The sequence below is a fragment of the Marmota monax genome, unplaced genomic scaffold, assembly GCF_021218885.2.
Source record: "Marmota monax isolate L192 unplaced genomic scaffold, Marmota_monax_Labrador192_F-V1.1 WCK01_AAM20220418_F8-fsc00020, whole genome shotgun sequence".
In the NCBI taxonomy this organism is placed as follows: Eukaryota; Metazoa; Chordata; class Mammalia; order Rodentia; family Sciuridae; genus Marmota; species Marmota monax.
The window spans coordinates 21,900,703-21,912,770 of record NW_026692912.1 but is presented as its reverse complement, the minus strand read 5'-3'; the positions used below and the strand labels follow the sequence as shown (position 1 = coordinate 21,912,770).

Genomic DNA, 12,068 nt, shown 5'->3' with positions numbered 1-12,068 from the left:
TCAGCGACTCAGGAGGCTGAGGCAGGAGGATCACATATTGGAGGCCGGTGTTGAGAGCCACAGTTTAGTCGGAATGAATGCCTGGCATTTTGCTAGAGGGAATGGTTGAAAGGTGACCCTGCTCTGGGATTAGGGCGGTTCTGGGATTAGGGCGGATCCTCTGGAATAGGGTGGCTCCGGGATTAGGGCGGATCCTGCTGGGTTTAGGGCGGATCTTGCTGCCTTGGGCGCCTGCTACTTTGGAGTTCCCATTGACTTCTCAAGGGGTTCCCAAGGGGTTCCCAAGGGGTTCCGGGAGAATTGGCATGCGGAGCCCGGTGGAGGGAGTGTGTTCCCGGAAAGCGTGTGTGTAGAGTTCAGAAATAAAGAGTTGCTGTTTGAACCTACAGACTGTGTGGTGGCTCCGTCATTTGTGCCCAGCCAGACTGCGGCAGGCCAGCCTCAGCAACTTAGTGAGACCTTGTCTCAAAATAAAAAATAAAAAAGGTTGAGGATGTGGCTGAGTTGTAGAGCATCCCTGGGTTCAAATCCCCAGTTCTAAATAAATCAACAAATGAGTAGAACCTTTCCACCTTCCACAGGAAGATGGCTCTGGGGCCCTCCTTCAGCTTGGAAGCCAGCAGCTCAGGCCTCCCCAGAGCCCATCTGCCCTTTCCCCTCCTCTGTCCATCCCACTTTGCTTCTGACAATTCTAACACCCCCCCCAGAAGGGCCTGGGGTGGCACTGAACGCATCCAGACAGCCCTAGAGTCTTGAGATCCTTATGGAGTCCCATCTACAGAGTCCCTTCTGCCACGCCAGGTGACATATTTGCCAGTTTGGGGTATGGGAATGTGGACGGGGTGTTTATGGAAGGACTTTTCCCCGCAGTCACGTCCGTGTTTGGGGGCTGTGGTTCCAGCGTTGGGGCGAGTGTGGGGCCTGGTTCTCACGCACTGCCTGCCGCGACCCTTGGGCAGGTGGAACGGGTCGGCAACAGGTTCCACAGGTGCAGACGCTGCCAGGGGGTCGCCTCGCTGCAGCCCCGGAGGTGGGCTGTGCGTGGGGCACGCCCATGTCCCAGAGGAGACCAGAAGCTGATTGGAAAGTGCTCCAGGGCTCGCCTGGGAGCAGGGTCCTGAGCCAGGACTGGGGGTGGGCGCGCCCTGCGCTCAGCTTTGGAAGCATCTGCGCGCACGAGTTGTCTTTGGTCTCCTGGGAGGAGGGGGCCCGCCGAGGGGCGGGGTGGGGCGGGGCGGGCGGGGCCGGAGGCAGCCCCGCCCCTCACCCGCCCGCCTCCTTCTTATTGCTGCAGGCTGCTCTGCCCCGACGCTCAGACCCACGGTCGCGCCGACCCGAGCCGGAGCTCCCGCCAGCTGGCCGCGATGCCTACCCCAAGCCTGACGACGGTGAGCGGGCCGACTCTGCCGGCCTTCCTGCTCTGCAGCACGCTGCTGGTCATCAAGATGTACGTGGTGGCGGTCATCACAGGCCAAGTGAGGCTGCGGAAGAAGGTACGTGCCGCCCGGGGGCCCCCGCCCTGGGCTCGCTGGCGGTCCCTCTCGCTGCGCTGGGGAAAGTGCGGCATCAAGGAGTCGTGGCCAAGGTGTGCGGTGGGCCAGCGCGTGAGTGGCCTGGAGCTGCGCCCTCCCGCCCTGGAGGATCCCGGGGCGAGCAGCCCGCCGACTTGCCGGGCTGCCAGGTTGGGACTTGGCACGTCCCGGAAGGCGCAGCTGGGGATTCGGACAGCCCAAAGCTCCTGTCCGATCTGGTGGCTTCCCGGCAGTGAGACCCAGTGTCTGGGTGGAGTGGAGACCCGCAAAATAGGAGGCCGAGAAATTAAGCTGAATTCCCGCTCCGCAGCTCTCCAGGCCCGCCGCAGGCTCCCGAGGCCAGGTTGGCCCCCGCCACCGGCCCCCGCCACCGGGGTGTTTGGGGAAGAAATCTCCCTTAAGCCAAGTCCCTGATTCAAAATAATGATGAGGAGCTGGGCCAGGGCTGGCAGGAGGGCCCCTGCCGCCCCCGCGGGTCTGCAGCAACCTGTTAGACCCCAGAGTCCGGCACCTGTGCATTCGGGGCCCAGGTACAATAGATAGAGGACTCCTTTCATGAAGTGCAAGGGAGGCTGCCTCTGGCTTGTGTGTGGGTGGGCCCTGGGGGCGGGGGTCCCCGTGAACCCCTGGAGCAGCACAGGCAAGATTAAAGGCAGAGGTGCTGCCCACAACAGGCCTCCCGGAGTCCACTGGTTCTCCACCTTGACCTGCCTAGGACTTGGAGTGCAGGCATGCATGGGGCAGGGGCGCTGCCTCACCCACAGTCCTTCCTGGGGTCGGGGTTGCAGAGCTGAACGGGACTCCCCACCACAGCACTGGGGGCCCTGGGGAGGAGCCACTTCCACCTGACTTTTCTGGGCTGGGAGAGGAGACATCACATCCCACACCCAGGTGCCTGGGTCCTGAGCTCAGTCTTGGCACTGTGGTTCTGAACAGCAGGCAGAGTGGTTTCCTTTTTTTTTTCTTTTTTTGCTACCAGGGACTGAACCCAAGGGTGCTTGACCACTGAGCTGCACCCCAATTCTTTTTCTTATTTCGAGGCAGGGCCTTGCTGAGTGGCTGAGGCTGGCTTTGAACTCATTACCCTCTTGCCTCAGCCTCCCTGGCTGGGATTGCAGGCCTGTGCCCCCACACAGGCCCAGAAGTCTCCTTTCAAACAGGTGAACTCAGAGAAGGGCGGAGGTGACCCTTTCCGGGCCTCTGAGCAGCAGAGCCAGGCAGGAGGAAACCACCCAAGGGGCGGCCTGGGCTGGGGTGGCAGCTCCTCAAGGCCAAGCGCCCCTCTCATTTCTGCGCTGAAGGACCTGGGGCAGAGCACGGAGCAGAGCTGACAGAGGCAGCCTGGGCCCCGGCGCAAGCTGGGGAGGTAGCTCCCTGCACAGAGCAGAGCCTCCCAGACGGTGGTCCTCGTGATTTACTAGTAACTGACTCTGAGAACCCCAGCAGCCAGGGGTCACTGGGAGAGCGTCCAGAGGCAGGCCTCTGGCTCCACTAGAGCCAGGACATCCGACCCCCTGGGCTTCTGGTCAGCAGGGCAGCTGGCCCCTGGCCAGGCCTACTTGTCTTTGAACCACATTGGCCAGAAGAACAACCTGTGGCCATGGGCTCCAGAGGCCCGCACCTGCGAATGCAGAGACCCTTAGAAAGGTGTTGGGGACCCAGGACTCTGCCTGGGACTTTCAGAGTCCATGATACATTGACTTAAGGACCCGCAGAGAGCAGGGGAGCTGTCATCCTCCTGATGAGCCTGGTTTGCCTGGGGCCAGGCAGGGCGGGGGCAGGGCAGGGGCAGGCCCACTGGGAAGGACAAACCCACCCTGGGGGGAGCCTGAGCCAGAGGGTGGGTTTGGTACAGGTGAGCAGTTAGAAACCTGCTGCTGAGATTCAGGGTCTGCTGTTTGTGCTGCTAGATCTGCAGGGTTGATTTTGTTTGCCTGGGGGCCAGTGGGGACAGTGTGACAGGGCCTTCAATGACCTGTATGTGGTCGGACGTCTCTGCTCTCCAGTGAGAAAGACTGACCTTCCCTGGGCGCCCTTCTCCTGTGGGGCCTCTGCCCACGCCCGCCACCTGGAGCTCTGTTTCCTTCTGAGCTTCCTGAGGAGGAAGTTGAGGCACAGGGAGGATCAGGAGCCGCCTCCTGCTGCTGTTTACTGGGCTTAGCCTCTCCCTGCCAGGCAAGGACCTCCCCCACCCCAGCCACACCCAGCCCCTGAACTGCTTGGGGAATTTTTTTTTTTAATTTAACTTTTAATTATTTTGCAACTTAGAAATTTCAAAGGGCTTGACCTGCTACCATGTGTCCCCAGCCCCAGGGAATCTCTCTGTGTTGGTGCTGATCCCAAAAGCTCCATCCTCATCCACATGCCAATCCAATAACTAAACAGGATTCTGAGAAGAAGGAAAAAGAAGTTTTACTGCTTTGCTAGTAAAGGAGAAGCACAGGGGTCTCCTGTCCCAGAGACTGTGATTCTGCCCATCAGCAGGAACAGGGGGCTTTCAAAGAGGGGACTCAAAGCTGAATTCCCCGCGTTCTCTGTCCAGAGTTAGGACTCGCTTGTTAATTTGGGAGCTGTTCATTTCTGAGATCTGGTGCCATCCCCAAAGTCTGGATGACTTGGTTCCTGTGGTGGGTGTGTGCCCCAGGCCCCATAACTCTGCCTAGGATGGGGAAGAAAGGTGACCCTGTGTCCCCTGAGATTAGGGAAGAGCACGGAGAAAGGAAGAGAAAGAAAGGTCTCATTTTAAAAAGGCCAGTGGCGGAGCAGCAAGGGCTGTATTCAAAGCATAAAATGGACCAAAGTTACAGCTTCAGGACCTCTGGTGTCCTCTGTGACTTTATCTTGGGCCCCTGTCCCTTGCTCTCTCTGCTTCAACCAAACTGGTTTGCTGTTCTACAAAACTGCTCAATTTCTTCCAGCCTCAGGGCCTTTGCACACACTGTGACTTCTGCCTTGAATGTGGTTGCTCCAGCCCTCCCTGCACCTGGTTAGTGTCAGGGTATCCACCCAGCCTCAGCCTTAATAATACCACTACTGTCCCACTGTCCCATCTCTGACCCCAGAGTCTCAGGTCCCCTGTGAACATTCCCAAGGCCAAGTCTGCTTCTCTTCCTTTCCATTCCTTGCCCCTCCTCTCCTTCCTCTCTGCTGAGGAGGAGCTCATGGTTGCTGGCTGAGTTGGGGGGTGGGGTGACTGCGCCACTGCTGTGTCCCTGGGAACTCTGTCCATGAGCAAAACAGACCGGTGCCTGGCTGTCCCCCTGATGATGGTTCTTGGCTGGTGTTTCAGGCTTTCGCCAACCCCGAAGATGCCCTGAGACACGGTGGCCTCCAGTTCTGCCGAAGCGACCCTGACGTGGAGCGTTGTCTCAGGCAAGTACCCTCGACCCCGGCCTGGCCCCACACAGCCTGTCCTTCAGGTCCCCTCAGCACCTCGGGATTCCGGGAGGCTGAGGTCTCTGCGTTCCTTCCTCCCTCTGACAGCTTTAATCCATCCGCTGATTTAATTTCTAATTAATCTTGGGAAAAAAAATACATGCTCATGTCTCAACTCCAAAGTTAGCAAAGGATGTTCAGAGAAATGTAGTCTCCCTCCCACCCGGCCTCCAGGTGTGCCCCGGCCTCCAGGTGTGCCCCGTCTGCCCCGCAGGGCCCGCCCCGTGTCCTCCCCGGGAGCCTCGTCGCTGCTCTCCAGGGCCGAGTCCCGAGCACAGAGGTGTTTCCCGGAGACTCACAGAGGGGCCTCTTTGGTCACCTCAGAATGGTGCACTGATCTGATAAGGCTGACCAGCTCCCCTCCGAGGGGCCTCTGGCTCTGTCCTCCTCCATGGTGAACAGAGCGCAGGGCACCTTGTCTTCCTCCACGAGCACCTGTGCGCAAAACTGCAGGTGTAGAAAGCGTTGCGCATGCGCATAAATCCCGTCCTGGCAACCCCTGCCCACGCAGCGGGTCGTCCTGTTTGATGGTGGATCCCTGCCAACGCGAGGGGTGCCACTTCAGTTTGCATTTCTTTTATTCTGAAGGAAGGTAAACATTTTTTTTTTTTGGATGCTTAACATTCCCCAGAAAAAAGGTTTTTTTCCTTATCATAAAACTCAGAACTACTCATTGTGGAAAATTTGGATATTACTGAGAATACAAAGAGACAGGGAAACCATTCAATTCTAGCACTGTTGACTTTTCATCTTTTGTCTTCTATGTGCAAATATTGTTCATAAAATTCTGTCAACACCATTGGGGTCCTGATCTTTTACAGGGAAAGTTCTTTCATGAGCACTTTCCATGTCAGTAACTAGTACTTGCAAAATGATTCTTTAAAAGAGGCTGTGTGCTGGGCATGGGGCACGGGCTTGTAGCCCCAGTGGTTCAGGAGGCTGAGGCAGGAGGATTGCAAGGCCACTATCTTCCTCAGCAACTTAGTGAGACCCTGTCTCAAAATAAAAAGTAAAAAGGGCTGGGGATGTGGCTCAGTGGTTAAGTGCCCTGGGTTCAATCTCTAGCTTAAAAAAAAAAGATGTGGGGACCTGGGTAAAATTCCTGCCCAGAATAAGTTCACCTAAGCAGGGTTAGGGTTAGGGTGATTATGGGAGTCTGTAGCAGTTTCTGCCCGGTACTTCTCACCAGCAGGCAAGAGAGGTAGTCACACCTCTGTGGGACAGAGGGAGTGACTGAGGAGTAGTTGGACAGGGGTGAGACAGGAGACAAACCATCACACAGGTCCCAGCACGTCCCCATGCGTCACAGGCGGAAATGGGCAGAATGCCATCACTTTAATAATAGGAACTTTTCTTCTGCAAAGAAAGTCTGTGGGTTTTTTCCTTATGTTTTTCTTAGCCATTGACAACAGTATACACACTTGTGGTTTTAACAAATTACAGAGATGTGTCATAGGAAGTGAAGTCCATTGCTGTCCTACCCTTTCTAACAGAACTATGGTATACAACCTTCCATCTGAGCTCCCATCCATCCATCCGCCATTTAATGAGCACCTACTATGCTGAAGACTTTGCATGCTTTCCCCACACCTGGCCCCACATTGCTGACCCTTGTGCCACCCTCATCCCTGGGGACTCTCTGGGCCCTGGGGAGGGAAGAGATGAGAGGTCTAGGCAGCTATCGAGAGGACGTGTTGTGGCTGGTCCTGGGTGGCAAGACGTGTCTGGGAGAGACTAGAGGCCTGTGTGGGCTGAGTGTTTTCAACAAAAGGACCTGTCATCTAGTGCTGATGTTAAGTGCTGAGATTCAAGCTGGCACATTATGAGGACCGCTTCTCTAATCATGCTTTATATCCATTCACTGATGTATTGGGGAGCTACTCTGCACAGGTGGCACCTGGATCCCCGGGCTCCTCCTGCCACCTGACTTTCTGGAGCAGCCTGGGGACTTGAGGGTGCAGAACTAAGAGCCCGTGTCTGCCACTCCTGGCTGAGCCCAAGAAGGAGCCCGAGGCAGTGGCAAGTTACACATTAGACCGAGGGTTCTGATGCACGCAGGAGGCCTCCCAACCGCCCGCTCTGGAAAGCGCTGGGTCCTGGTTCTTGGGGTTCAAACTGGCCTTGCAGAGTAGCTCACCGGGAGCCACAGCTCAGCCTGGCCCCGGGAGACAGCAGGGAGCAGGTTTAAAAGGCCACTGTCCAGGCCACTGTCTTCCCATGACACGGTCCACACTTCCTGGCGAGGGGTAGGCACGTAACCACTGGGCTCTACCTCCCCTTCTTTTAATTATTTTGAGATAAGGTCTCCCCAGGCTGGCCATGAAGTAGAGGTCCTCTTGCCTTGCCCTCTTGAGTTGTTGGCATGACCAGCGTGTGCCGCTGTGCCTGGTGCAATGTGGCTTTCCAGGTGGCCCCTGAGAAGAATGGTGAGCATTGAACTCTATTTTATTGGTGGGTCTGGGAATTGGAACTGGTTTGTTTCCAGGCTGGCCTCCAACTAACTAGTGATCCTTCTGCTGCCCCCTCCCGAGCTGCTGGGGTTATAGGCGCGTGCCACTGCATTTGGCTGAAGGAGTAGTTTCGGTTTTGGTGGCTTTTGCTGTTGATTGTTTGGTATCAGGGGTCCAACTCAGGAGCCCTGAACCACTGAGCCAGTCCCCGGCCCTTTTTATGTTTCATTTTGAGACAGGGCCTCACTACGTTGCTGAGGCTGGCTTTGAACTTGTGATCCTTGGGCCTCAGCCTCCCCAGCCACTGGGATTACAGGAGTTCACCACTGCACCCGGCAGGAATGTGTAGTTTTAATTGAAGAGAACAGGTTTGTCAGGGCATTGGACCCCAAAATGTCAGCCTGGAAGTCCCCTAGACGTTACTGAGGGGGTCACTTTGTGGTGGCGGACTCAGTCCCAGAGAGGCAGACTTGCCTGAGGCGGCAGCGGTGGGTTCCGCAGCGGCACTGGAGGCCCCCGCTGAGCAGAGATGCTCTTTATCCACTTGGCCTGGGCGGCCCAGGCCATCAGGAGTGTGGCAAAACCCAGACGGGGGCTGGCAGCTGTGTCCAGCCCGGGCGGCAGCGGCGGCGGTGGTGATGGTGGTGACTACCCTGGCAACCTAAGGTGCACGTAGGTGGTGTCGCCTCTTGCAGCTCAGCAGCATCCGCACAAAGAAGCCCTGGGCAGGGCTGAGCGGACTGACCCCCTGGTCACCAGGCAGCTGAGCTCCAGGAAAGGGTTAGGGGAGCCGAAGGGGGACTCTGAGTGACCCGCGGCACTGGCCAGACCGCTCCCCACCGCAGTCACCTGTTGCAGTGAAGGGCTCTGTGTCCAGCTGCTGCTGAGGGCGGGGGCGGGCCGTGCTGCGGAGCCCTGCATGTCCCATCTCGTGGCCTTTGGTGACTTAGCTTAGAAGCCTTGTTATTGGGATGACACATTCCGCCTGCGTCTCCCTACGTGACTCCCTCCGCGTCTCCACCGTCTCCACCGCGATCCTGCGGGCGGAGGTGGAGGGCCCTGGTCTCCCCTTGCTCCCTGTCCTGGCTCCACGGTGGCCTCCCGGGGGCCCTGCTGCGGTTTGAGGCCGGACAGGGAGGGAGGGAGGGCAGGCTGCCGAGGTCCAGAGTCAGAGCGGCCTCCACGCCCGCCCCCTCTCCCACCGGGGACCTGCCTCCTGGGGGTGCCCAGTGGCTGGGCTGGGAGGCAGCTCGGGTTCCCAGGGATCTGCAGGGCCCTGCTGCCTCCCCACACCGGGGTCTGCGGGCCCCTCGCTCTTGGCCCTGTTGGCTTTTCTGCCCGAAGAACTGGCCTCTGGATGGATAAGCGTCTCCCCCAGTGGGACATTTTTTGATGGGGGGTGGGGAGGGAGGGCGGGGATCGAGCCCAGGGGTGCTTAACCACCGAGCCACATCCTCAGTGAGGGTCTTTCTGAGTTGCCTGGGGCCTTGCTAACCTCGAACTTGTGATCCTCCTGCCTCAGCCTCCCCAGGCTGGGATTGCAGGTGTGCACCACTGCACCGGGCCTAGTTATGCTTTTCAGAAACGGATATGCAATTCACAAGGGTCTCCTGGTGGCACTGACTGTGGTCACTGGCAGCAGACCTTGTTTTCAGACATGCTTAGCTCACTGGGGTTTCCAAGGGTGTCCCTCCCACCCATAGGTGGCAGATTCTGGTGGACTGTGTCCTAGGTGCAGTGATTTTGGGAAAAACCCATCATTTCCTTCATGACTCCCAAGCAGGGTAAGGGACTTGTTTGGGGACCAGCCGTGGCTGCAGGCCTTGGCTGCCTCCTCCCTGTGCACCCCCAGGATGCACCCCAGCTCCCTCCTTGGTGTGGGGGACAGCAGGCTCCCCATGGTGAGGGACACCTGACCCACCCAGCTGCAGACTTGCTTTCCTCATGGCTGGGTTGCAAGGTCAAGGATCACGATAAAAGGAGAAAGAAGGCCGGTGTTGGTCTCAGGGAGACAGAGGCCAGCTGCCGCATCCTGAGAAAGACCCAGCCCCTGCTGGGCTCAGGAAGGCTCCATACACTCAGAACAGTGTCCTGCTCTGCAAGCCTATCACCCACTGTCATCTGCCTCCCTCCGCCCCCTGCAGCACATTCTAGCACAGGGTCACTTTTCTGTCCTGTGAATGCTTGTTGCTTATTCCTACCCCAGGGCCTTTGCAAGTGCTAGGCAAAATGTTCTTCTCTTGCCTGGCCAGCTTCCTACCCTTAAGGCTCAACGCAAATGTCTTCTTCCCTCCCCTGCTCTGCCTGCTTTTCTTCTGGTCAGGCAGCATGCTGTGGCCTTTGTCTAAGACTCCTCTTGCCAGTGTGGGGAAGAGGTGGCCTCCAAGTCCATCACCATGCAGGGGCTGCTGGGCTGGGCCTGGCCTGGTGACCCAGAGTTGCTGCTGAGGTGCATCCAGCTGGCAGGCTTGGGAAGGGGCGTCTGTTCCAGCAGAGTCCCCATGAAACGTACCCGCGGCCTGTCTTGGGGGTCACAGCTAGGGCACTGGGGTCCTGTTTATTTGAACATCCCACGTGGTCACTATGGCTTTGGGAATTTGCTTGGAACACGGCCTCCCCACCCTCCAAAGGGAAAGCTGACTGTCACCAGGGTTCATGGAGAGTGAGCCAGGGCTGGCGGGCAGGGGGCCTCTTCTTTCTTGGCCATGTACTTATGGCAGGGTCTGGGCAGCCCATCGGCCACACGTACAGTGCAAGGCAGGCGTGCCCGGGCCCTGGGGCTGGGCTGCATCCAGTCAGCCCAGCCCCATCCTGTTGTCCTCACCCCTGAGGAGGTGGCTCTTAGATTTCAGAGCAGGAGACAGCCAGGCGCAGGGACGGAGCCTGCACTCAGGGGGCGGCGCGGGTCTGACTCAGTTCCTGTGGAGAGGGGAGGGGAGGGAGGCCGACCCCATGGAGGCCAGAGCCCCAGCTCTTACCCTGCTTTTCCTGCCTGGTGTCCAAGGGCCAGAGAGACGATGGGCGAGTGGCAGGGGCCAGGTCCCCACAAGCCCCAGGCTGTGGTATGCCACCCCCTGGCCTGTCACAGGGCTTGGTTGTCTCGGACAGAAGCAAGCAGCCACTGTCCCTCTCACTCGGCCTTGTCCTGGCCTTGGGGTGGCCCGAGTGTCTGGAACCCCTCAAAGTCCCAGCCTCCCTGACAGTCTCAGAAGACAGTGTCCCCCGCGCTGACGCCCGGCTGACCACCCCCCTTTCCTCCCCAGAGCGCACCGGAACGACATGGAGACCATCTACCCCTTCCTCTTCCTGGGCCTGGTCTACTCCTTCCTAGGGCCGCACCCTGTGGTGGCCTGGGCACACTTCCTCGTCTTCCTCCTCGGCCGCCTGGTGCACACCTGGGCCTACCTGGGCCAGCTGCGGGCACCCATCCGCTCCGTGTCCTACACCCTGGCCCAGCTGCCCTGCGTCTCCATGGCCCTGCAGATCCTCTGGGAAGCAGCCCGCCACCTGTGACCAGCAGCTGAGTCCTCCTCGGCCACCAGACCATGGGCAAGAGCCGCTGTGACTGTCCCTGGGGACCTGGTGTCCCTTCCAGATGGTGATGGGCTCCGGGTCCTGGCTCCCACGGCCCCTGCTGGGGGTGTGGACCCCTGAGCTGGTGGCCTGTGAGCCCTGCGTGTGAGTGTGTCTGGTGCAGCCTTGTGGGCTCCTGGGTGAAGTGGCCCATGGCAGGGTTGGTAGAAAATCCTGTTCAGCAACAGCAGTGACCCGCTCCTGCCCCCTCCCCGAGCGACGAGAGGGGACACCCTTCAGGGTGCCTGCACCTGCCATCGTCCAGTCCAGGGCTGCAGTGTGGAGCCATCCCAGAGCCCCTGCCCAGCTGGTCTGGAGCAAGACCCACCCTCTGTGTGTTACAACAGCTGCCAAGAGGGTCCCAGGGTGGCCAGGCCTGGGAGGAGCCGTCCCCTCCAGAGATTGGGCTGGGGCGGCCAGGTGTCCTTCCACTGTGAGCCTCCAACCCTGTGGGGATCCGTGTGTGTGTGTGTGTGTGTGTGTCCTAGGTTTCTGTCTTGGTTGTGTGGTGGTTTTTGATCATTAAACAGTACTGTCCGAACCTGTGGCCACCGCCTCTTGCCCTTTCCTGTTGGCTGTTCCTAGCGTCTGCCGCTGTCCCTCTGGCCTGGTACTGCAGCTTGCTGGGTGTCCGGGGCCAATCTGGCAGGACATGATCTCTGGCACGGAGACCTCCTGACTGGGTCACACAGCAAGTGGGCCACTCCAAGCCAGCGACCGTCCTTCCTCCCTGCCCAGGGCAGGTGAGGTGGCGCTTGGTCTGGGGTTCAGGAATCCTCACTCTGCCCTGACCAGGTCACCTGCCACCTCATGGCCCTATGTCATTAGCTGCAGGACACGGAGGATCCCGGGAGGCAGATACCTTGAGGGACCGGGTCTGCTCTACCCAGGTTCTGAACCTCTAGGCTGTGGCGCTGCGCTCTCCCTGTCCTGCCGCGCTGCCTGGCTGCGGGTGGCTCCCTGGCTGGGGGACCCTGGCCTCCACAGAAGACAGGCTGGTCCTGGTGCCGTGGAGCTGGGCCTGGGCAACACTGACCCCTGGTGGTGAGATGGAGCCTCTGCTCCTGAGCTGCGGGGC

At 59.0% G+C, this 12,068-nt stretch overlaps 1 protein-coding gene across 1 annotated transcript; it reads left to right on the top strand.

The window, feature by feature from the left end:
• Positions 1-1,306: 1,306 nt before the first annotated feature.
• Ptges (prostaglandin E synthase) lies at positions 1,307-11,537 on the top strand. Its single transcript, XM_046451824.2, has 3 exons — positions 1,307-1,493; positions 4,822-4,904; positions 10,681-11,537. The coding sequence occupies exons 1-3, from the start codon at positions 1,365-1,367 to the stop codon at positions 10,928-10,930; spliced, it is 462 nt and encodes a 153-aa protein (XP_046307780.1). The 5' UTR covers positions 1,307-1,364; the 3' UTR covers positions 10,931-11,537.
• The last annotated feature ends 531 nt before the right edge of the window (positions 11,538-12,068 follow it).

Coding starts and splice junctions, on each gene's coding strand:
- Ptges (XM_046451824.2), top strand. CDS start 1,365: ATGCCTACCCCAAGCCTGACGACGGTGAGCGGGCCGACTCTGCCGGCC. Junction 1,494..4,821: donor AAGTGAGGCTGCGGAAGAAG/GTACGTGCCGCC, acceptor CTGGTGTTTCAG/GCTTTCGCCAACCCCGAAGA. Junction 4,905..10,680: donor GACGTGGAGCGTTGTCTCAG/GCAAGTACCCTC, acceptor TTTCCTCCCCAG/AGCGCACCGGAACGACATGG.